General features: G+C 39.6%; 2 protein-coding genes across 3 annotated transcripts in view; both read right to left on the reverse strand.

Moving 5' to 3' along the window:
• The window catches only part of atf7a (activating transcription factor 7a), a 50,796-nt gene extending 43,635 nt beyond the window's left edge, over positions 1 to 7,161 (reverse strand). The window contains exon 1 of one of the 2 annotated variants that reach the window (XM_061987025.2): positions 6,861 to 7,161. In XM_061987025.2, the coding sequence (XP_061843009.1) occupies positions 6,861 to 6,920 (60 nt within the window). In that variant the 5' untranslated portion in view covers positions 6,921 to 7,161. The remainder of the gene's footprint in view (positions 1 to 6,860) is intronic. The other variant, XM_061987017.2, reaches the window with a different exon arrangement.
• Positions 7,162 to 7,941: 780 nt separating this feature from the next.
• On the reverse strand, positions 7,942 to 21,108 carry asb8 (ankyrin repeat and SOCS box containing 8). Its single transcript, XM_061987048.2, has 4 exons — positions 21,001 to 21,108; positions 16,248 to 16,414; positions 16,047 to 16,151; positions 7,942 to 10,064 (listed from the first exon to the last, which is right to left on the reverse strand). The coding sequence occupies exons 2-4, from the start codon at positions 16,374 to 16,376 to the stop codon at positions 9,429 to 9,431; spliced, it is 870 nt and encodes a 289-aa protein (XP_061843032.1). The 5' UTR covers positions 16,377 to 16,414; positions 21,001 to 21,108; the 3' UTR covers positions 7,942 to 9,428.
• Between the last annotated feature and the right edge of the window lie 1,141 nt (positions 21,109 to 22,249).

Here is a 22,249-nt window from a genome sequence, read left to right on the forward strand (position 1 = left end):
ATTCGCGTAGTTTTCACCCTTTTTTTTTTTTTAATTAATGAAAAAACGTATTTTTTATCACTTGCTGGTAGACAGCTGCGTTGACCCTGGATCTCAGGAAACAGAGTGGACCGACACCAGCAGATGACATGGCACCCCAAACCATCACCCAACCATGCAAATTTTGCATTTCCTTTGGAAATCGAGGTCCCAGAGTCTGGAGGAAGACAGGAGAGGCACAGGATCCACATTGCCTGAAGTCTAGTGTAAAGTTTCCACCATCAGTGATGGTTTGGGGTGCCATGTCATCTGCTGGTGTCGGTCCACTCTGTTTCCTGAGATCCAGGGTCAACGCAGCCGTCTACCAGCAAGTTTTAGAGCACTTCATGCTTCCTGCTGCTGACCTGCTCTATGGAGATGGAGATTTCAAGTTCCAACAGGACTTGGCGCCTGCACACAGCGCAAAATCTACCCGTGCCTGGTTTACGGACCATGGTATTTCTGTTCTAAATTGACCCGCCAACTCCCCTGACCTTAGCCCCATAGAAAATCTGTGGGGTATTGTGAAAAGGAAGATGCAGAATGCCAGACCCAAAAACGCAGAAGAGTTGAAGGCCACTATCAGAGCAACCTGGGCTCTCATAACACCTGAGCAGTGCCAGAAACTCATCGACTCCATGCCACGCCGCATTAACGCAGTAATTGAGGCAAAAGGAGCTCCAACCAAGTATTGAGTATTGTACATGCTCATATTTTTCGTTTTCATACTTTTCAGTTGGCCAACATTTCTAAAAATCCCTTTTTTGTATTAGCCTTAAGTAATATTCTAATTTTGTGACACACGGAATTTTGGATTTTCATTTGTTGCCACTTCAAATCATCAAAATTAAATGAAATAAACATTTGAATGCATCAGTCTGTGTGCAATGAATAAATATAATGTACAAGTTACACCTTTTGAATGCAATTACTGAAATAAATCAAGTTTTTCAAAATATTCTAATTTACTGGCTTTTACCTGTACTGCTTGCCAGACTACATTGCGTTGAGGACGACTTTGTTCGCTTGTCAGGAGGGTCGGGTCGTACGATATTGACGATATACCATATATTTGATATAAATTTGGCCGACGATTGAGCTTTTAATAGTATTATATCGTGATAATGGGTTGGGTTGGGTTATACTTGTATAGCGCTTTTCTACCTTCAAGGTACTCAAAGCGCTTTGACATTATTTCCACATTCACCCATTCACACACACATGGTAGGAGCTGCAAGGCCCTAACCACGACCCATCAGGAGCAAAGGTGAAGTGTCTTGCTCAAGGACACAGCAGACGTGAAGCTGGGGATCGAACCAGAAACCCTCAGATTACTGGCACGGCCACTCTCCCAACCATGCCACGCCGTCCCCGATAATGCCTCTTGATGACACATTCTAGTTAAATGATAAATAAATAAATGGGTTGTACTTGTATAGCGCTTTTCTACCTTCAAGGTACTCAAAGCGCTTTGACACTACTTCCACATTTACCCATACATTCACACACTGATGGAGGGAGCTGCCATGCAAGGCGCTAACCAGCACCCATCAGGAGCAAGGGTGAAGTGTCTTGCTCAGGACACAACGGACATGACGAGGTTGGTACTAGGTGGGGATTGAACCAGGGACCCTCGGGTCGCGCACGGCCATTCTTCCACTGCGCCACGCCGTCGACAGTGATAAGCAAACAAACAACGCAATGAAGCATTCTTGTTCGCGCCTACCGTCCTTCCACAGTGCAAAGCCACTTCTAAGTCAGTAAACAAAGTGAGCGGATCGATACAGAAATTGTCAGTAATGATACCAAGAAGTATAGTATCATGTCAATACCACAGTGATTAGATTGGTATTATTTGTTTTCAAAAAATATTTTGTTGTTTTTGTTATCGTTTACAAACTCAGGAAATAAGTCCCTAGACACAGGACGACTTAAGAGCAAAAACCAAAAAATTTTTAAATCACGACCAGTAGTAGGAAATAATTCAAATTAGGAATGTGTCGATCGATCGGCCACCGATCAGCATCGGCTGATTTTCACAGATTCCTTCTGGCCGATACTGTATCTGAAGTCCCTCTGTTTACAAGCTAACTAGCTGTGTACCTCCACACTGTTAATAATCATCTCCTCCATTCATCCCTCTTACTATGAATTGATTACGTAGACCCCGACTTAAACAAGTTGAAAAACGTATTCGGTTGTTACCATTTAGTGGTCAATTGTACAGAATATGTACTGAACTGTGCAATCTACTAATAAAAGTTTCAATCAATCAATCAATCAATCCATTTCCCTCTCGGGGTCGCCATTACAGGAAATAAACTATTTCTTGATAAAGATACCAAGTATTAGAACAGGGTTAACTAAACAAAACCAAATGAGAGCAAGCAGGAGCAGGCATGCTAGCTAAGATAGCTAGCTTCAAACAACTGAAGTAATAAGTGCATAGTAAAAGTTTAAGACAGCGGAAAGTAAGCAGATATAACCAGGAAATTAACAAGTAGATTAATAAGAGTCCAGCCAGAGAATAATGTAACAGCTGGTAACTGTTGAAGTGTCAGCATTGTCACAGCCAGAAGTAGTGCATGACACACCAAGAGGGCGGACCGATTCATAAATTCAACCACATATGCGGTCCTCTCCAAAGTTTCTCATAGTCATTCACATCGACGTCCCATTGGGGTTGTGAGTTTTTCCTTGCCCTTATGTGGGCTCTGTACCGCGGATGTCGTTGTGGCTTGTGCAGCCCTTTGAGACACTTGTGATTTAGGGCTATATAAATAAACATTGATTGATTGATTGACACACACACTAGGTGTGGTGAAATTTGTCCTCTGCATTTGACCCATCCCCTTTTTCACCCCCTGGGAGGTGAAGGGAGCAGTGGGCAGCAGCAGTGGCCGCGCCCGGGAATCATTTTGGGTGATTTAACCCCCAATTCCAACCCTTGATGCTGAGTGCCAAGCAGGAAGGTAATGGGTCCCATTTTTATAGCCTTTGGTATGACTCGGCCGAGGTTTGAACTCACAACCTACTGATCTCAGGGCGGACACTCTAACCCAGGGGTCGGCAACCCACGGCTCTTCTTTAGCGCCGCCCTAGTGGCTCTATGGAGCTTTTTCAAAAATGTATGAAAAATGGAAAAAGATGAGTGGAAAAATATATATTTTTTGTTTTAATATGGTTTCTGTAAGAGGACAAACATGACACAAACCTCCCTAATTGTTATAAAGCACACTGTTTATATTAAACATGCTTCACTGATTCGAGTATTTGGCGAGCGCCATTTTGTCCTACTAATTTTGGTGGTCCTTGAACTCACCGTAGTTTGTTTACATGTATAACCTTCTCCGACTTTCTAGAACGTGTTTTATGCCACTTCTTTTTCTGTCTCATTTTGTCCACCAAGCTTTTAATGTTGTGCATGAATCCACAAAGGTGAGTTTTGTTGATGTTATTGACTTGTGTGGAGTGCTAATCAGGCATATTTGGTCACTGCATGACTGCAAGCTAATTGATGCTAACATGCTATTTAGGCTCGCTATATGTACATATTGCATCATTATGCCTCATTTGTAGGTATATTTGAGCTCATTTAGTTTCCTTTAAGTCATCTTAATTCAATTTATATCTCATGACACACTGTCTGTATGTAATATGGCTTTTAATTTTTTGCGGCTCCAGACAGATTTGTTTTTGTATTTTTGGTCCAATATGGCTCTTTCAACATTTTGGGCTGCCGACCCCTGCTCTAACCACTAGGCCACTGAGTAGGTGTTAAATTGTGGTATGCATGAATAAGAATACCAATTGATTAAATATCTGTAAAAAAAAATAAAAATGTAAAGTGTCTGTCCGCTAACAATACGAGACAATATGGTGATGTCTCAGCATGCAACAATTATGATGTCCTGGGGTGAGTTTTTCCTTGCCCTTATGTGGGCTCTGTACCGAGGATGTCGTTGTGGCTTGTGCAGCCCTTTGAGACACTTGTGATTTAGGGCTATATAAATAAACATTGATTGATTGATTGATTGATGTAATTGATCAAGTTACAGCTTTCAATAATGATTTTTAAGTTAGTCAAACTGTGCCAAAAATATGACCTACATTCTTAATGAAAGTGTTGACATGCATATGGTTACATATTGGCGTGTTCAGCATCTGAAGTATCAATATCAAACATATCTGTGTTCAAGCTATATATTCTAAATTTAAACTTGCAGACACTAAAAAAATGAGCAATAAAAGATGGAATTCTGTTAATAAGTTGCTAGTTGAGTTTTGTCTTTTTTTAGCCTCCCATCAATTTTAAGCACTCTTAGCCCCGCCTCTTACCGTAACAGGGGCCGGAGGTCGCTCCCTCCATTGGCGTATCAGCACGTCAATCAAGCGCTTCTAAAGCAATCAAAGCTTCCGAAGCTGTCACTTGGCTCTCCTAGCAGAAGCTGATTGGCTAAAAACCCCGAAATCAACTTTTTGTATCCACGAAAAAAAAAAATAATGGCTAACTGCTGTGGCTAACAACAGGCCAAAAGCACACTCGGCGTGGCTCATAACACCGTTATTGACACTTTCTGACACCAAGACAGCGTTAAACAAACGCTGAATCACGCGTACCCGAGGAAATGTGGAGTGTTTTAGATACTTAACGCGGCGTCAAAGTGAGCAAAGTTGTGGCAAAGACGATAGTTTGCTAGCACACTGACACTTGGTTCAAAGCGACTCGCAGGCACAACAGTTGGAATACTCCAGCCGAGGTGCACTTTTAAACACCAACACAACACGAAAACCACAGACTTTAGCGTAGTATAGCTTCAAGGGCAAGGTCAGGTTGAAATTAAATGTTAATAAAGTGTTTACAAACTCACTCTTGCGCCCCTCTTTTTGGCTCTCTCTCTCTCTCTCTCCCTCTCCCCTCTCCTGGAATTTGACACTCCCCTCGACGTCGAGTTATCGCGAGATCTCGTGTCATTCTCGCGGTGAGTTTTGACTGACGCACGCATCAGTGTTGTAAATGTGCATTAGTTTTAGGAATATATTTGTAAATTGTAAAGTAACGCATACTTTATAACAGAACCATTGTACATTAATACAAATATAACATATACAGGTTAAATAACCCCATCCACACTTTAATAGGTATACGTATATAGGTTCCGCAGCCTCCGAATCAGAACCTCCAGGTTCTGTAACAGCTTCTTCCCTCAGGCCGTAAGACTCTTGAACGCATCATAATTAAATTATCACCTCAACTCCCCCCAAAATGGATTAACTCGCTGGAATAAAAAAATACAATATAACATACATCCATAAACGTGGACGCATGTGAAAAAGTGCTATATATGTATCTGTACAGTAATCTACTTATTTATTTATATATATTTATTTATTTTATATATATATATGTATATATTATTTATATATATTTATTTATTTATATATGCACCTTATTGCTTTTTTTTCCTGCACTACCATGAGCTTATGTAACGAAATTTCGTTCTTATCTGTGCTGTAAAGTTCAAATTTGAATGACACTAAATAGGAAGTCTAAGTCTACATAGATACATACTAGAATGCAGTGGCGGACCATGCGTTTCCCACCTAGGCCTTCAGTGATCTCCGACTTCAATGGTTACCTCTCAAAATACCATTGATGTCACCACATGATCATTGCTGGATAAATACTATACTGGAACATCAACAGTATACAAAGCGGGTTATTTTCTGGCGCATTTAAAAAATAAATGATAACGCATCAGCAATTAAAATATATACCGTAAATTTATCTGCTTGGCTTCTGAAACTTCCGGTCAATAAAGTTTGGTTCAAAATACACACTTCTCAAAGATATATTAACTGCCCTGACCACATGATGGCGACAAATACACATGTAACAATGTTAATTAAATGACAAGCATGACACACTTTAACAACAAGAGTTTACAACTTTTAGTTGTAACAGAACAGCTGCAGTCAACAACTTGTGATCTGATTGGCTATCGCAACTGTCTATCAACTGTATGTTTTCTCAAATTAATCCGCACGGTCCTGTTGAGTATCAAATCACAGGACGTGTAAATGTCCGGGTGAACGTGAGGCCATCTGGAAGGCCTTACTAACAGCAACTCGTGATCTGATTGGCTGTCTATCAACTGTATGTTGATTCTGAAGGCGTCTGGCGGATTTGGTACAGCATGGCAACAATTCTGATTGGCTACAAACTAAAACTAAAAACAACAGCGCTGGAACGTTCATAATATGACATGAAGAGAATATGAATAATTATAGATATTTAGGGAAAGTAAATAAAAAATACTTGAATCTTTAATTATGATTTGATTGATTGATTGAGACTTTTATTAGTAGATTGCACAGTACAGTACATATTCCGTACAATTGACCACTAAATGGTAACACCCGAAAAAGTTTTTCAACTTGTTTATCGGGGTCCACGTTAATCAATTCATGATGATTTCTGATTATGTTAGGCCAGCAGAGAAGGCCTAGTAGAATGTTTAATTTCCATAAAAGTATTAAGTGCACTTTTGGCTTGGGACAAAAAGTGATGCTTTTTCTTTTTTTTTTCTGACAAAATCCTTCTGTCACGTCTGCACAAAAAAAGCTAAACAAGACCATAGAGACCCCCAATGGATCACTTGAGTAGTGACCTTCCCCGCCCCATCCACCCCCTGTCAATTTGCATCAGTATGAATCAGCTAAACCCTACAGCCAATGTCATAACACGGTCACATGGGCCACGCATGGGCGGGTGTCATAGGTTCGAGCGGGATTTGGAATTAAAAAAAAAAAAAAAAAAGACTGAAAAGACGTGGACTTACCCGTGCCAGTGCGCCTGATAAGTGAATTATACCAGGTAAGTGTAGCGGATTGTTAGGCATGGATGGTTTGTTGTACCCTTCAAAGTTGTGTTGTCTTTTCAGTCCAATAAAAAAAAAAAAAAACACCTTTGTCTCTGTGACGCTGCTGCTGCTGACTGTGACGTTTGCAGGAACTTTCCTCTTTTGATCTCATCCGCACAGGCTGAAATGCACTAATAATATTCACAAAACAGATGCAAAGAAAGGCAAAAAGAGAAGGCAAAGATTAGGTCAACTGGATTGCACGGTGAGTAAAACGCTGCCTTTTATTTACCGCCCTTTAGAAAAGATAATGTTCAATTAAGACTGCAAAGGCTTTTGGAGGATAAAAGCTGAAAGGCTCTAAAGAGATTAAAGGATGCTTGATTGATTAAGTAATTCATTACTCATAAAAAAATACCTCATGTACAAACCTTCATGCAGACTGTCTATGAGATCACAACTCTTTTAGAGCTTATATCATACTGTCGACAGTACATTATATTATTAATACATATTGGTATGTCATCGTGTTGGATATAGGTAAATGTTAAGTCAACCTATATTTTCAGCTATAATAAAGGCCAATCAATAATTAAGATAATGTCGACCAAAATAGCCTATTTTCATATTGCTTACATTATTTCATCGACTTTAAAGAGATGCTGCAACCGCAGTTAACATCCATGAGTAATGTTGCATCAACTTTATGTACAAAATGTGTCAACAAGTTGGCATATTAGATATGTGTTTGTATTATGCAACACATGATCCAGATCACACAAAAAACAGGAATGGCTTTGGTATTTCATATCTTACAGAGATCCATCCATCTTCTACCGCTTGCCCCTTTCGAGGTCACAGGGGGGGGGGGGGGGGGGGGGGGGGTGCTGGAGCCTATCTCAGCTGCATTTGGGCGGAAGGCGGTGTACACCCTGGACAAGTCGCCACCTCATCGCATCTTACAGAGATGTGGCATTTATATATATAATGCATACTTAAAATAAGCTCAAAAACACTAATTACTATAATAAGTGTCAAAGTAACACACAACAACATAATCTTGCAGGTATTGTTTCATTCGCAAAGAAAACATGTAGTATAACAATAATCCAAATTCATAACAATAATGCATTAGTTCCAGCCTTTGAAAGTGGTGCAGAAACGATCAACTGACATGTTTACTTCCTTATGCCCAAGAATTGGCGAGTACAGTATTTGGCAGCACATCCACCCTTACAGGGCGTGTGTTTATTTCAAAAGGAACACTCTGTAAATGAGCAAGCACTTGAGCATTTGCTGAAGGAAAAAGCTTTAGCTTGCATGGAGCTTGCAAGGAGAACACCGCGCATTCACCGACACCAAGCATTTCAGTGACTGGCAGGTGAGACTGTTCAGGAACACATACATGAAGTACACACAATGCACAAAGTTGTTTTGGCAACACTAGTTCTGGTAAAAACAAGTCCTGCAAGTGAAAAGTTGATAGCTGGGGAAAAGATGGATATCCCAATTGATGTGTCCGTTACTGTCCATTTACACTTAATCACACCATACAAGTTATTATAGGACTTAAGGAAAACTGTTAGCACCTGTCCAGAAGCAAAAGGTTATTTAATTCCCCAATATAAATACCCCAAAATGTAAAAGGCAAGTGTATACAGTATTTTTTTTTCCAGTGAAGACCAATCTAAATGGGCTTTCAACATACGCACCTCATTATTTATAATTTGTAGCTTCCTGGGGGAGAATGGAGTGGAGAAAAGCATAGATTACCAAGGCCTTTACTTTCATTAAAGCGACAACAAAAAAACTATATTGAAAACATAAACAGGATTGATTAGTTTGTACATCTGCAGCACAACAACACAATGTTTAACACAAACACACTTAGATACATAGTACAAAGCTTAGAGAGAGAAAATGTTACTTAATCAATGTTTGTGTTTAGATGAATTAATTTGGAAGTAATGAATAGAGTGACTGATGGGGAATAAACCCAATCATTCGTCTATGACAACAGCACCCTTGCTTAAAGTAATGTCCAGGGTAACAGCAGGCAAGTTATCATGTCATCAGACATCAAACACAACATTTGATACTAGAAAATAACAATCTGTTCCCTATTTCATGGTTTTATTTGACCTCATAGTGTAAAAGACAGTTGATCCCTGGATTCTTTCTCTCGGACATCCACAAGCACTTGTCTTTCAGTTAAAAGCGTATTTCAATTTGGCACAATCAAGACTTGCGCACGGCAACAAATATACATGCTCTTTATGCATGAGTTTGTTGAGTGCTTTGAGAGCGACTATGACAGGTGTTTCAAGTGTTTAGCGTTTGATAGGTGCACAGAGTTTAAAAGCAATAATATCATGTAAGTGTCCTGGTGCGTGAGTGCTCATGTGATTCTACCTGAGCAAACGCACCATTCCAAATTTGGGCCATTTTGAATTGAAAGATATTCTGGACAAAGTGTCATCCAATACCATGATGCGATGAAGGAGTAGTATTAGAAGTGTAAATGTAAAAATATGAATTAGCCAGGGCTCAGTCTCTCAGAAGAAGATATTCCTTGATGGTCTCTGGTAAAGGAAGCTCCTTCACAGCAGTGGGGAGGAACTGCACCCCCAGACTCTGTCGCACAGCACAGCGCGCCAGAGAGCGAAGCGTGGGCGCCTGAGCTACCATGTTGGTGAGCCTCGCAAGCAGCTGGGGATCCTTACTCAGCTCCCTCGGAAGCGTACCGTCGGCTCGTCGGATCTCGAAGCGGCCTGCCGCCCTGCACAGCAGTTCCAGGCACTCCTCTTCTTGTTCAGTGCCCAGGCCCCGGGCCAAGAGAGCCACCAGTCGAGAAATGGGCGTCTGACCCTTAAGGTTGGTCACGTGTACCTGGGCTCCGTAGTCTAATAGCACTTTGACACTTTCCAGGTTGCCTTTCATGGCGGCCCAGCTCAATGGCGTGTCGTTGTTGTAGTCTCTGGCATTGGGGTAAGCCCCGCTGTCAAGCAGCGCTCTTACACACTCCGGGTTATCTTTGAAGGCGGCCCAGTGAAGTGGAGTGTCCTTGTTGCCGTCCAGTGCGTCAGGTTGAGCACCGTACTCTAACAGCAGCTCCACACAGCTCTCATCTTTTTCTGCTGCGTAGTGGAGTGCCGTGCGGTTATAGCCGTCCAACGCATTTACCTGGTGTGGACATTTCAGTGTTAGTACACACGCCGTGACCCTCAAGAGTCAGACCTAAACTTGCTGGCATACTTTAGTCACATGACTACACTGTATAGCATCTTTAAAACATCACACGTTTCCCTCAATGAACCGCAGCTCTCCGTTGTCAGCAGTCCTCATGCCGCTACCACAAGGTTGCCTGTAGGCAAGACACTATTATCTTGGTATTCACTTGTGTTGCCAGATTTACAAGCTATGGACTGTGGGGATGCAATGATTATAGATTTGGACTGTACGATTATTGTCTGAGTAATAATCACAGTTTTACAATCAGCCCAAATACTATGCGTTAAACAAATTTCACAACAAAACATTTATAAAATCACAGACGTTCCTTAGAGATTTTGATGTGTTATTTATCACTGTCGAAAATAACAGTGATCAAATAAAAAACATTACAATAACAGGACAAAATAATGTTACAAATATTAATAATATTACATTACCGATTAATAATTGTAATATTAAAGTAAGATTGAGACTAACGTTATTGATCTTCCAAGGTAAAATGTTACTCCTGTGGGTAATAAACTCAAGTGTTATTGACATCAACTGTCATCTGTCTATTTATTCATTTTTTTAATTCTATTTTATGTTGTGTTGATAAAACCTGGAAAGCACATAATTAAATTCCCTTCAGGGTGTTGTTATTCTACAATATCCTGTTAGTGTTTTACACTTGGTATAACTTAAAATGCCGGTAGTTTATTGAAAACACACAGGAAGAAACAATCTCTATTGTTAAAATGGTCACTGAATGAAGCCATTGAGAGGAGTACCTGTTGCTGTTTGTTTGCACTGAATTGACTCAACGTTAAGCTGGTGATTGTAAGGTAATCCTTTATATTTAACTCAATTCTTCATGAAGTAACTTGCTACTAACACAATTTCACTCTGTTATCGAGTGTTATCTTTACAGCGGCGTGAAAAAGTAGGTGGCGATCCCGCAAACGCTGCACCATATTGGATTTATTAGAGCCTATAGCCACAACGTTCTTTTGGCAGGTTTTGCATAGAGATGTGCCATTGTCTTCAATGATTCCCTAATAATTTTTAAGTACCTGAAATGTTAATACACTGCAGTAAAATTTGCTGCTTTGTCCTGCTGCCATTTTTAAGCTAATACAGCATACTAGCGTGTCTCTCGATAGACTTAGACTTAGACTTGGATTTCCTTTTTATTGTAATTCAAATTTGAACTTTACAGCACAGATAAGAACGAAATTTCGTTACATAGGCTCATGGTATTGCAGGATAAAAAAGCAATACGGTGCATATATAAATAAATAAATATATATAAATAATATATAAATATATATATAAAATAAATAAATATATATAAATAAATAAATAGATTACTGTACAGATAAATATTATGCACTTTTTCACATGCGTCCACATTTATGGATGTATGTTATATTGTCTTTAGGTGCGTGTGAGCGTATTCACCTGGTGTAACTTTGTTTTTGTTCCGTGCAGGTTGTGCCGAAAATACTGTACAAGCATAATGTATGTTTATAGAGAGTGAGGAGGACTGAAACACAGTGTAGTAGAGCCCTTGTTATTAAATCACTGATGTTTTTAATCACGGTTAATAGTAAAACCGGTTAATCGTTGCATCCCTAATGGACTAATTACTGTAAAGAATATACACCAGTCATATTTTTGGAGAATTTTCCCTTCAGATGATACAACAAATATATGAGTGTACTCACATTTGTGTGATATTGTACATGTACACAATTGAAAGGTCCCGGGGCTCATAGAATGTGTCAGTCTTATAGCATGACTGCTATTTTGGTTCATGTGTGTGCAGCACTTAAATGTCAGGGCAGGTGGAATATAGTGGAGCGGGGTTCCAAATTTGGCTGCTATAGGTGGAAACAGAATACCCAGAAGTAACAGACAGTTCAGGGAAATTATCTAAAGCAGTGGTGTCCAAAGTGCGGTCCAGGGGCCATTTTTGGCCCACTGTTTTTTTTATTTTTTATTGACATGTTCTCAAAATTAAATGATTACATTATCGAAAAAGTGCATCCTGAAAGTATTCACAGCACTTCACTTTTTCCACATTTTGTTATGTTACAGTCTTATTCTATCATGGAATAGATTCATTTTTGTTCTCAGAATTCTACCCACAATACCCAATAATGACAATGTGAAAACGTTTTTTTAGAGCTGTTTTATCTGCACGTTTTCAAAAAACTGTGATTGATAACTGTATTTCAATAAGTTCATGGACTGACTGCCACCAGCTCGCAAGCTTAAATGCTAACATGAAAACAAGAGACATTAATGTACATTAAGAAACGATGCACCCCAATCTAAACTTTTATAAATACATTGCTGTCTGAGCAACGATAATGTTCAATTGTGCACATTAAACCTACAAGCTGTGTTCTCTGATCGTTCTATATTCAGAGGAATACGAGACGAAGTTGTGTTTACGGTGCATTCAAGGACCGCTGAACTGAGTCGATCGCCATAACGCCCGCCACAAATAGTAATAATACTATATTTTATTTGTTATTTCTCCATTAAGAAACGATACACCCCAATCTAAACTTTTATAAATACATTGCTGTCTGAGCAACTATGATGTTCAATTGTGCACATTAAACCTACAAGCTGTGTTCTCTCAGTGCAGAGTGATTGTTCTATATTCAGAGGAATACGAGACGAAGGTGTGTTTACGGTGCATTCAAGGACCCCTGAACAGAGTCGGTCGCCATAACGGCCACCAGAAATAATAAATAATAATAATATATTTTCTTTGTTATGCACTTTTCATTTAAAAAAATCTTAAGTGCTACACTGTAAACCAATTTTTAAAACAATAAAAGCTTAGCCATTAAAACAGATCAAATACTAAGACTAAGACTAAAACCCTATCAATGAAGCATAAGAATGCAAAATAGTAGGTTTTCAAACTGTGAGTCTATTTACTTTAGTTTAGAGCTGCAGCTATCGAATATTTTAGTAATCAAGTATTCTATTGAATATCCCGATCGATTAATCGAGTAATCGAATAAATCATATTTTTGCTTAATTTTCTTTTCTTTCTTTTTTTCTGTCCAGCTTCTCAGGCAAATCATATTGTTGATGTAGATGCCCATATCGGCTGTACAAATTTATTTTACAAAAGAGAAGTGTGGGATACTTCTCTTGTTGCCTTATTTGTATTTTGACTTTATTATATGGATTTATATTATTATTTGGTGCAGCCGGGCTGGAGCAATACTTTTGCTTAATTAAGGTTTAATTATACATGTTAAGATGTGCCCTCAATTCTTGCGTTTGGCCTAATTGTCTTATTTCCTAAACGCCTGTTTTCATTATTGAAGGCTGACACACACAGCTGAAATGCGTCCGCGGGTGATTGTGCCAATTTGTGTGTGCTAATAAAAACAGGTGCGCTCACAGCCCTATGTGCTGTGTGGTGTGACCGCATAAACAAAGTTCTTGTCTCTCGTGTGTTTTTGATGATTATTATACGGTGCTGTTTAAATGGTGGTTTCTCAACGCAAATCCGCAGAGCTGTTTTCAACCTGCCAACAATACATAAACAATATAAAATGACAAACCACTTAATAATGACGACAACAGTTTCACATTTTAAGAATGCAATACAGTTCATTGCATCTTTTGCATGCAAAATAGTAATCAATGTTCATTTTGCCATCACAACATGTTTGAGATGAAAACATATATATATATATATATATATATATACATACACATACATATATATATATATATACATACATATACACATATATATACATATATATATATATACATATTTATACATATATATACACACATATATATATATATATATACACATACATACATATACATATATATATATATATATATATATACATACATATACATATATATATATATATATATACATACATACATGCTATTGTGGTATGCGAGCTACACTTAGCAATGTTTGCATACGACTGCGTTTTCCTTCGTTTTTAGTGTGAAGTGTACTCACACCTTAGACAACTTTTGTCGCTTCTTAATTCCCTCGTTTTGCTTTGGCTCTTGTCCACTGATTTCTGCGTCTGCCATTGCGAGTTATGTCGGAGAAAAAGTTTACTAAACTCAAGCGTATTAAAAGGAGCGGTGTTGTGCAGTGCAGGGGGCGTATGATCTGACGTAAACACGCTGTGCAATACCTAAACTATCTATCTAAACAGTCCGTGCGAAACGTGAGCTTTGACTACTGAAGAAGGCAAAATTACATAAAAAAATAAAAAAAAGAAAGAAAAGAAAAAAAAACTTAACGACGCCTCGAGGTAGCAAAAATTCCTCGAATATATTTTGTCATCGAATTACTCGAGGAATCGTTTCAGCTCTACTGTATTTTTCGGATTATAAATCGCAGTTTTTTTCATAGTTTGGCCGTGGGTGCGACATATACTCTGGAGCGACTTATGTGTGAAATTATTAACACATTACCGTAAAATATCAAATAATATTATTTATCTAATTCACATGTCAGCAATCGTCACACACACGTCAACCAATAAGAATTCGGCGGGGGAGGGTCATGGCAGAAGTGCATTGTGGGTCATGGGATGCTAACTGCTATATGCTACTGCCGTAGCTATTAAAATGGATAATTTCTACATTGGCGGTAACTTATAAAAACAACAAGGGCTGAACAAAAATGGCACCGAAAAGGAAATCATATACTGCAGATTACAAACAGGACGTAGTGAAATATGCAGCATAAAACGGCAATCGAGTAGCAGAAAGAAAGGACGCTAGCGGCGCATACCAGGAGCGACAACGAGGAAGAAGATTTCATCGGGTTTAGCGATCAGGAGTGACAGATTGTTTGGTAAACGTATAGCATGTTCTATATGTTATAGTTATTTGAATGTCTCCTACCATAATATGTTACGTTAACATACCAGGCACGTTCTCAGTTGGTTATTTATACGTCATATAGCGTACACTTATTCAGCCTGTTGTTCACTATTCTTTTTTTTATTTTAAATTGCCTTTCAAATGTCTATTCTTGGTGTTGGATTTTATCAAATAAATTTCCCCCAAAAATTGCGACTTATACTCGAGTGCGACGTATATATGTTTTTTTCCTTCTTTATTATGCATTTTCGGCCGGTGCGACGTATACTTTGGAGCGATTTATAATCCGAAAAATACGATACTTTAGTTATTTAAAAAAAAATAACTTGGTCAAAAGATTTCTTGTGTGTACAAGTACTTTTTGAGCACATTCAACAATATAGCGATAATAATGATAACCGTGATATATTGGGGCGGTATAGCTCGGTTGGTAGAGCGCCCGTGCCAGCAACTTGAGGGTTCCAGGTTCGATCCCCGCTTCTGCCATCCTCGTCACTGCCGTTGTGTCCTTGGGCAAGACACTTCACCCACCTGCTCCCAGTGCCACCCACACTGGTTTAAATGTAACTTAGATATTGGGTTTCACTATGTAAAGCGCTTTGAGTCACTAGAGAAAAGCGCTATATAAATATACTTCACTTCACTATAAGATTTTCATATCATTACATCTCTATTTTCACAGCTAAGATAAATGTTTTTTTTCCTAAAATTGTTTAGCATAGAATGATGTACATTGAATTGGTTTTAGCATCTTCAATGTACAAAACGTATCCAAGTGGCCCCACTCACATTATTTTATTTGTATTGAATCTACTACACCATAATAAAACTTTGAAATGTGCCTGTAGTTAGAAGGTTTTATGTTGGTGACAGATTGACTTTGGGACAGATTTATTTAATTTCTATTATTTTCTATGGGAGAATTTAAATTAACAAATAAAAGGGTGGTTTACTTTGGAGGTTTCACTAGATGAGTGGTGAAATACTGTATGACGGTCGACATGTGGTGTCATGCATAGGTCATTAAAGTGATCAATCATCTAAACTCACCTCTGCTCCCTTCTCCAACAGCAGCTCCACACAGTCAGCATCAGCAACCATGCAGGCACAGTGTAAGGGCTTCAGTGTGCCATGCATCCGGTTTACATCAGCACCCTAAGTAGTGCAATACATAAGTTATGGATCATATACACAGATGGAATATGGAATATGGAATAAAGATAATTTTTAAGACAGGAGCAGGAAGATTACCTTACGGATGAGATCCTCCACATTGTCGTGCGGAAACGAGCGGATGGCTGCGATGGTGCGGATGAGCCGTTCAGACAAGGAGTATTTACTTTGAATGCTTTGCATGATGTACCACATAGTAGAGCTCATGTGTAACTGAAGACCATGGCACCCATGCAGGGGTGACACTGTGACAGTTTGCAAGAAACATTAGTTAGGAAAAACACAATAATTTCAACTACAGCAGTATCTCGACTTAAGAGTGTTTTGCAAAAAGAACTGTCTCTTGTCTAGTTATGCCCTTAAAATGCAAACAAAAACGTGTTACAAGCATCCCCGTCGTTAGTTGGAGTAACAAATGTCACATTAAACCCAGTAAGATCAAACCAAAACATCTGTTTTTACTCACTAGCATTAGCTTATAGCTAGAGATCTACACAACTTTGTTTCCCAACCATGGTAAGGAAGAAAGTGAGCGTGAAGGACAGTGCTTATAAAAAATTGATTATTTTCATTGAATTAAAGAAAGGAATCATCAAAAACATGACTCAAGCATATAGTCAACTTGGCGAAGCAATTCGAGCGTATCACTGCTAGATTGCGCCATACTGCAGCAAAATTAGTTTAACGCCAGACAACAATGTTAAAATAGTATCTAAACGGACAACATTTATCTATGAAAATTGTGTAAATTATTGCTACATTACTTCATAAAGCTAATGTTGTTGGTATAAATGGATTTGTACAAAACCCAAAACCAGTAAAGTTGACACGATGTGTAAATCAAAAATAAAAACAGAATACAATGATTTGCAATTTCTTTTCAACCAATATTCAATTGAATACACGGCAAAGACAAGATATTTAGGGTTTTAACTGGTAAACTTTGTTATTTTTACCAAATATTAGCTCATTTAGAATTTGATGCCTGCAACATGTTTCAAAAAAGCTTGCACAAGTGGCAAAAAAACTGAGAAAGTTGTGGAATGCTCATCAAACACTTATTTGGAACATCTCACAGGCGAACAGGCTGTTGGGAACAGGTGGGTGCCATGATTGGGTATAAAAGCAGCTTCCATGAAATGCTCAGTCATTCACAAACAAGGATGGGGTACATACAGGTTTTGGAGCGACATACTGTATGTTGCCATCCAAGCAAGGTCTTTTTCATGGACACCCCTGCATATATCAGCAAGACAATGCCAAGCCACATTCTGTACGTGTTACAACAGCGTGGCTTCTTAGTAAGAGAGTGCCTGTAGTCCAGACCTGTCTCTCATTGAAAATGTGTGGCGCATTATGAAGCGTAAAATACGGCAACAGAGACCCCGGACTGTTGAACAACTTAAGCTGTACATCAAGCAAGAATGGGAAATAATTCCACCTGAAAAGCTTCAAAACTTGGTCTCCTCAGTTCACAAACGTTTACTGAGTGTTGTTAAAAGGAAAGGCCATGTAACACAGTGGTAAAAATGCCCCTATGCCAACTTTTTTTGCAACGTGTTGCTGCCATTAAATTCTAAATTAATGATTATTTGCAAAAAAAAAAAAAATTAAGTTTCTCAGTTCGAACATTAAATATCTTGTATTTGCAGTCTATTCAACTGAATATAAATTGTAAAGGTTTTGCAAATCATTGTATTCTGTTTTTATTTACCATTTATACAACGTGGGTTCCCTCCGGGTACTCCGGCTTCCTCCCACCCCCAAAAACATGCACCGGGGATAGGTTGATTGGCAACACTAAATTGGCCCTAGTGTGTGAATGTGAGTGTGAATGTTGTCTGTCTATCTGTGTTGGCCCTGTGATGAGGTGGCGACTTGTCCAGGGTGTACACCGCCTTCCGCCCGAATGCAGCTGAGATATGCTCCAGCACCCCCGCGGCCACGAACAGGACAAGCGGTAGAAAATGGATGGATGGATGAACAACGTGCCAACTTCACTGGTTTTAGGTTTTGTAGATTATTGTATTGTTTTTTCATACAATACCTTATCTAAAAGACGTGTTGAAATTGTGCTGTTTTGGGGGGAACCAAGCACCGATTTTAATTCATTTCAATGGGTGACGGTGATTTGAGATCAAAGTGTTCAGAGAGTTACACAACTCTGTCACACAACCAATTACGCTCATAAATTGAGGTACTACTCTATTAAAATAAAACACCACCATTTACCAAAAACACATTCTGCATGTGTTCATGCATCATATAAATCATATTTCCGCCAACGATATCTGCTGCAACTGTTTTCGTGCAGTCAGTCTTAGGCTATGTCTACACTAAGCCGGATAAACCCCTTAAACAAATAATTATTTAGCCTTAGCCCCGTTTCAGTCACACTAAAGCATCGTTTAAGGTTCCCCTCCTTGGATAATTATTTACACGGGTAAGTGCGCCGTGTATTTCTTGAATCTCCGGCTCTTAACTTTGTGTGGACTCATTGATCGTTTACAAACTGAGTTCGGAGAGGAAGTGACGTCAGAAAGAACGCGCCACAGCCAGCTTCATAACAACCGAAGCTAAACACTGGAAAGATGGGAGGCAAGTCATCCAGACATGCCCGTGTTTCTCATTCTTCTACATGTACAGTACAGACACTTGTGGAAATCACAAATGAATACCTTAAGAGAAAGCGATTGCAGCTATTTCAGATACAACACTTCTCAGACGGCAAGAGAACTTTCAAATGTCGAGGTCAGCAGTGATTCTACTTACCGAAAAACTTTGTCCATTTGTCGAAGGAGACTCAACGAAAATGCGGTCTCCCGTGGATGTGATTTAAAAAGGTAGCATGTGCTTTGTATTAGCTGGCCGACTGGCAAAGCAGACTGTATCAGTTATTGTCCGCCATGTATGTCGTGGACTCGACGTCTAGGTCCAGAGTATATAAAGTCACAAAAAAGGAATGGACAATGAAGGTGAAGGCAAAAGAGTGAGGAGTGTCCTGACCAGATATCTAGTTCCCTAGATTGATTAATGTTAAATGTTCTTTATCACATTGTTTACGTGTTTAATAAAGATTTTATTAATTTACGATTGCTCAGGTGTGATTCACTACAAAAGGGCCCCACAGCACACTGGATTCTAGTTAATTGAAATACCACAACACTGGATATTGTTGAGATAAGTTACATTTAAGAACTTGCACACAAAGCAACACTGGAGGTGACTATGACGTGCGCATTTTCCAAGCATGCGTATTAGGTCGCGTTGCGCCAGAGGGGGTCTTAAACGACCATTGTGTGTGTGTGGACAAGGATAAGGTAAGGTGGGATTTACCCTGGATAACCTAGTGCAGTGGTTCTTAACCTTGTTGGAGGTACCGAACCCCACCAGTTTGATATGCGCATTCACCGAACCCTTCTTTAGTGAAAAAAATAATAATAATTTCAAATTCAAGACAAAGTGATATGTTTTTGGTAACACTTTAGTATGGGGAACATATTCTAAGTAACAGAGACTTAATTTAAAGTTATTTGGTTAGGGTTAGGGCCAGGGTTAGAGGGTTAGGGTTATAATAAGGCCATGCCATTTAAAGCATTAATAAGTACTTAATGACTAGTTATGAGCCAATATGTTACTAATTTGCATGTTAATAAGCAACTAATTAATGGTGAATATGTTCCCCATACTAAAGTGTTACCATGTTTTTTTACTGGTGCACAAAATGAACCGTGCATGAACATCACCTTGTTCAAAGAACAAAACCAACACAGTGCATAAACTCACAACAAATTACACGCCTGCAAATCAGTCTGACTTCTGCTGTTGCCATGTCCGTAATACGCCCGATAAGGGAGAAGTTTTTATTTACACGATGAGTTGGGTGTGTTTTGACCTCCGCCGAACCCCTGAGCCCGACTCACCGAACCTCTAGGGTTCGATCAAACCCAGGTTAAGAACCACTGACCGATTGTAAACAGGGCCTCAAGTACTGGGCCACAGTGAGGTGCGGGGGAAGGGGGGGGGAGACTTCCAGTGCTAGTGTCAATTCAGGGACGGAGTTACAACGGGGGAGAAATAAATCCTGGAGCCGTGCCTGTGTCCATTTATTTATGCTTAAACATACACACGCCTACATCTAATTGATTGGGGGGCATAGCAGAAAATTATTGAGAACCCCTAATTAAGGCCAAAACCATACACACAAATCCTATTTCCGTGTTCATCTCCCATTTTCTACCGCTTGTCCCTCTCAGGGTGGCGGGGAGTGCTGGAGCCTATCCCAGCTGCATTCGGGCGGCAGGCATACCACAATAAGAAAAAGTACGATAACTAACGGCATAATTCAAATTCCACTTTGCACAAAATTGCAACTTGATTGTGAGAATTAATGCTCATGCCTTTTAGACACGGCGAATGTTTTATTTGGTTGAATGTACATTATTTGCTCACGTTGCTGTCAAAGATGATCATATATTATTATGACAGCGGTGGCATTGACACAATACCAGACTAGCAGTTCTTTGACAACCTTGATTTTTGCTGGCTTGGCGAGAAAGTGCACACATATTAAAACGGCGCACAATGTACACAAACCGCGAAAGATAGTCAAGCAAAAAGCTGACGAGCATTCTTGTCTATTTTTGCAACCAATGCCTAACCACCCAAAGATAGCTAGCTAACAAGCTAACGCTACTACTAGCATCGGGGTGCGGAGGACCTTCGAAGCACATACAACACCAATGACAGCAATTTGAAGCATTTTCATCGGGCTTTGTGGTGACCCTGGCTTTGAATGTCCGAAATTCGACGGTTCCGAGTGAATACTTACCGTTTGTGGAGTACAAATTGAGGCGTTGACAGCTTGTGGTCTCGGCCGTTTGCTGCTCGGGTTTGACACAAAAACACTACGTCATCGCGTAACCACGCCCATTTCCTCGTGAATCGATCCCCTGCTGCTCATGTCTGACAGTATTTAAGAGTGTCATTCATCATAATTGTGATTGATTGTGATCGTGATTGATTGCCGTTGTTTCCGACCCCTGAAAAAAACGGATTTAATCTTTGGAACAATTGAGGCACGATGGGGTGTAGTACTGACTGCAACCAGCATTGACGCTGTTTTTCATAAAACATGAGATAGGTTCCAGCACCCCCCGCGGCACCCAAAAAGGGACAAGCGGTAGAAAATGGATGCATGGATTATGCTGTATACCTGTGGTCCCCAAACTACGACCCGCCAGCGTCCAAAGTCTGGCCCGTGGAAAGTCCTAAGTAAAAAAAAACAAAAAATTATTATATCCATCCATTTTCTACCGCTTGTCCCTTTCGGGGTCACGGGAGGTGCTGGAGCCTAGCTCAGCTGCATTCGAGCAGAAGGTGGTGTACACCCTGGACAAGTCGCCACCTCATCGCAGGGCCAACACAGAGACAACATTCACACTCACATTCACACACTAGGTATTTTTTAAATTGTATTATTATTTTTCTAAATCTGTCTTTTCTAATCCATTTTCTACCGCTTGTTACTCTCGGTATCTCCTAGCCGCTCAGGCAAATCAAATTGTTAAAATGCATATTCCCATTGATACCGTGACATCATCGCGCTCGGAATCAGTGGTGTGCCGTCAGGGCCAGCAAAGCCTTCTCTGCTGGCCTAACATAACTAGAAATCATGATCATAATTAAAGATAAGTTATTTTTTATTTACTTTCCCTAAATATCTAAATGGATGGATGGATATTCGTATTGTCTTCATGTCATTTTATGCTCCTTCCAGTGCTGTTGTTTGTTGTGCAGAGGCCTTCAGATTCAGCAATGCGGGCGTCCGTGCGCTGTAAGTGAACGGGGACATACAGTTGATAGACAGTTGCAATAGCCAATCAGATCACGCGTTGTTGTCAGTAAGGCCTTCTAGATGGCCTAAAGTAGATATATAGTGACGTTATAAGCCAGGTAACATAAGAACTTCATTACCCAGCATTCCACAGTAGTGAAGAGCATGCGCAGTAGCCACGTTTATGTTGTTTAATGTAGACATGCCAGCAGCAGGATGTTTTTGATGAGCACGCTGTGGAGTA

This window comes from Nerophis lumbriciformis, linkage group LG01 (genome assembly GCF_033978685.3).
Source record: "Nerophis lumbriciformis linkage group LG01, RoL_Nlum_v2.1, whole genome shotgun sequence".
Classification (NCBI taxonomy): Eukaryota; Metazoa; Chordata; class Actinopteri; order Syngnathiformes; family Syngnathidae; genus Nerophis; species Nerophis lumbriciformis.

Excerpts from the sequence above, each read along its gene's own strand:
- asb8 (XM_061987048.2), bottom strand. The coding sequence starts at position 16,376 with ATGAGCTCTACTATGTGGTACATCATGCAAAGCATTCAAAGTAAATAC. Across the intron at positions 16,152-16,247 it reads TGGAGGATCTCATCCGTAAG|GGTGCTGATGTAAACCGGAT; the intron begins GTAATCTTCCTG and ends TGCACTACTTAG. Across the intron at positions 10,065-16,046 it reads TGTTGGAGAAGGGAGCAGAG|GTAAATGCGTTGGACGGCTA; the intron begins GTGAGTTTAGAT and ends TGTCCACACCAG.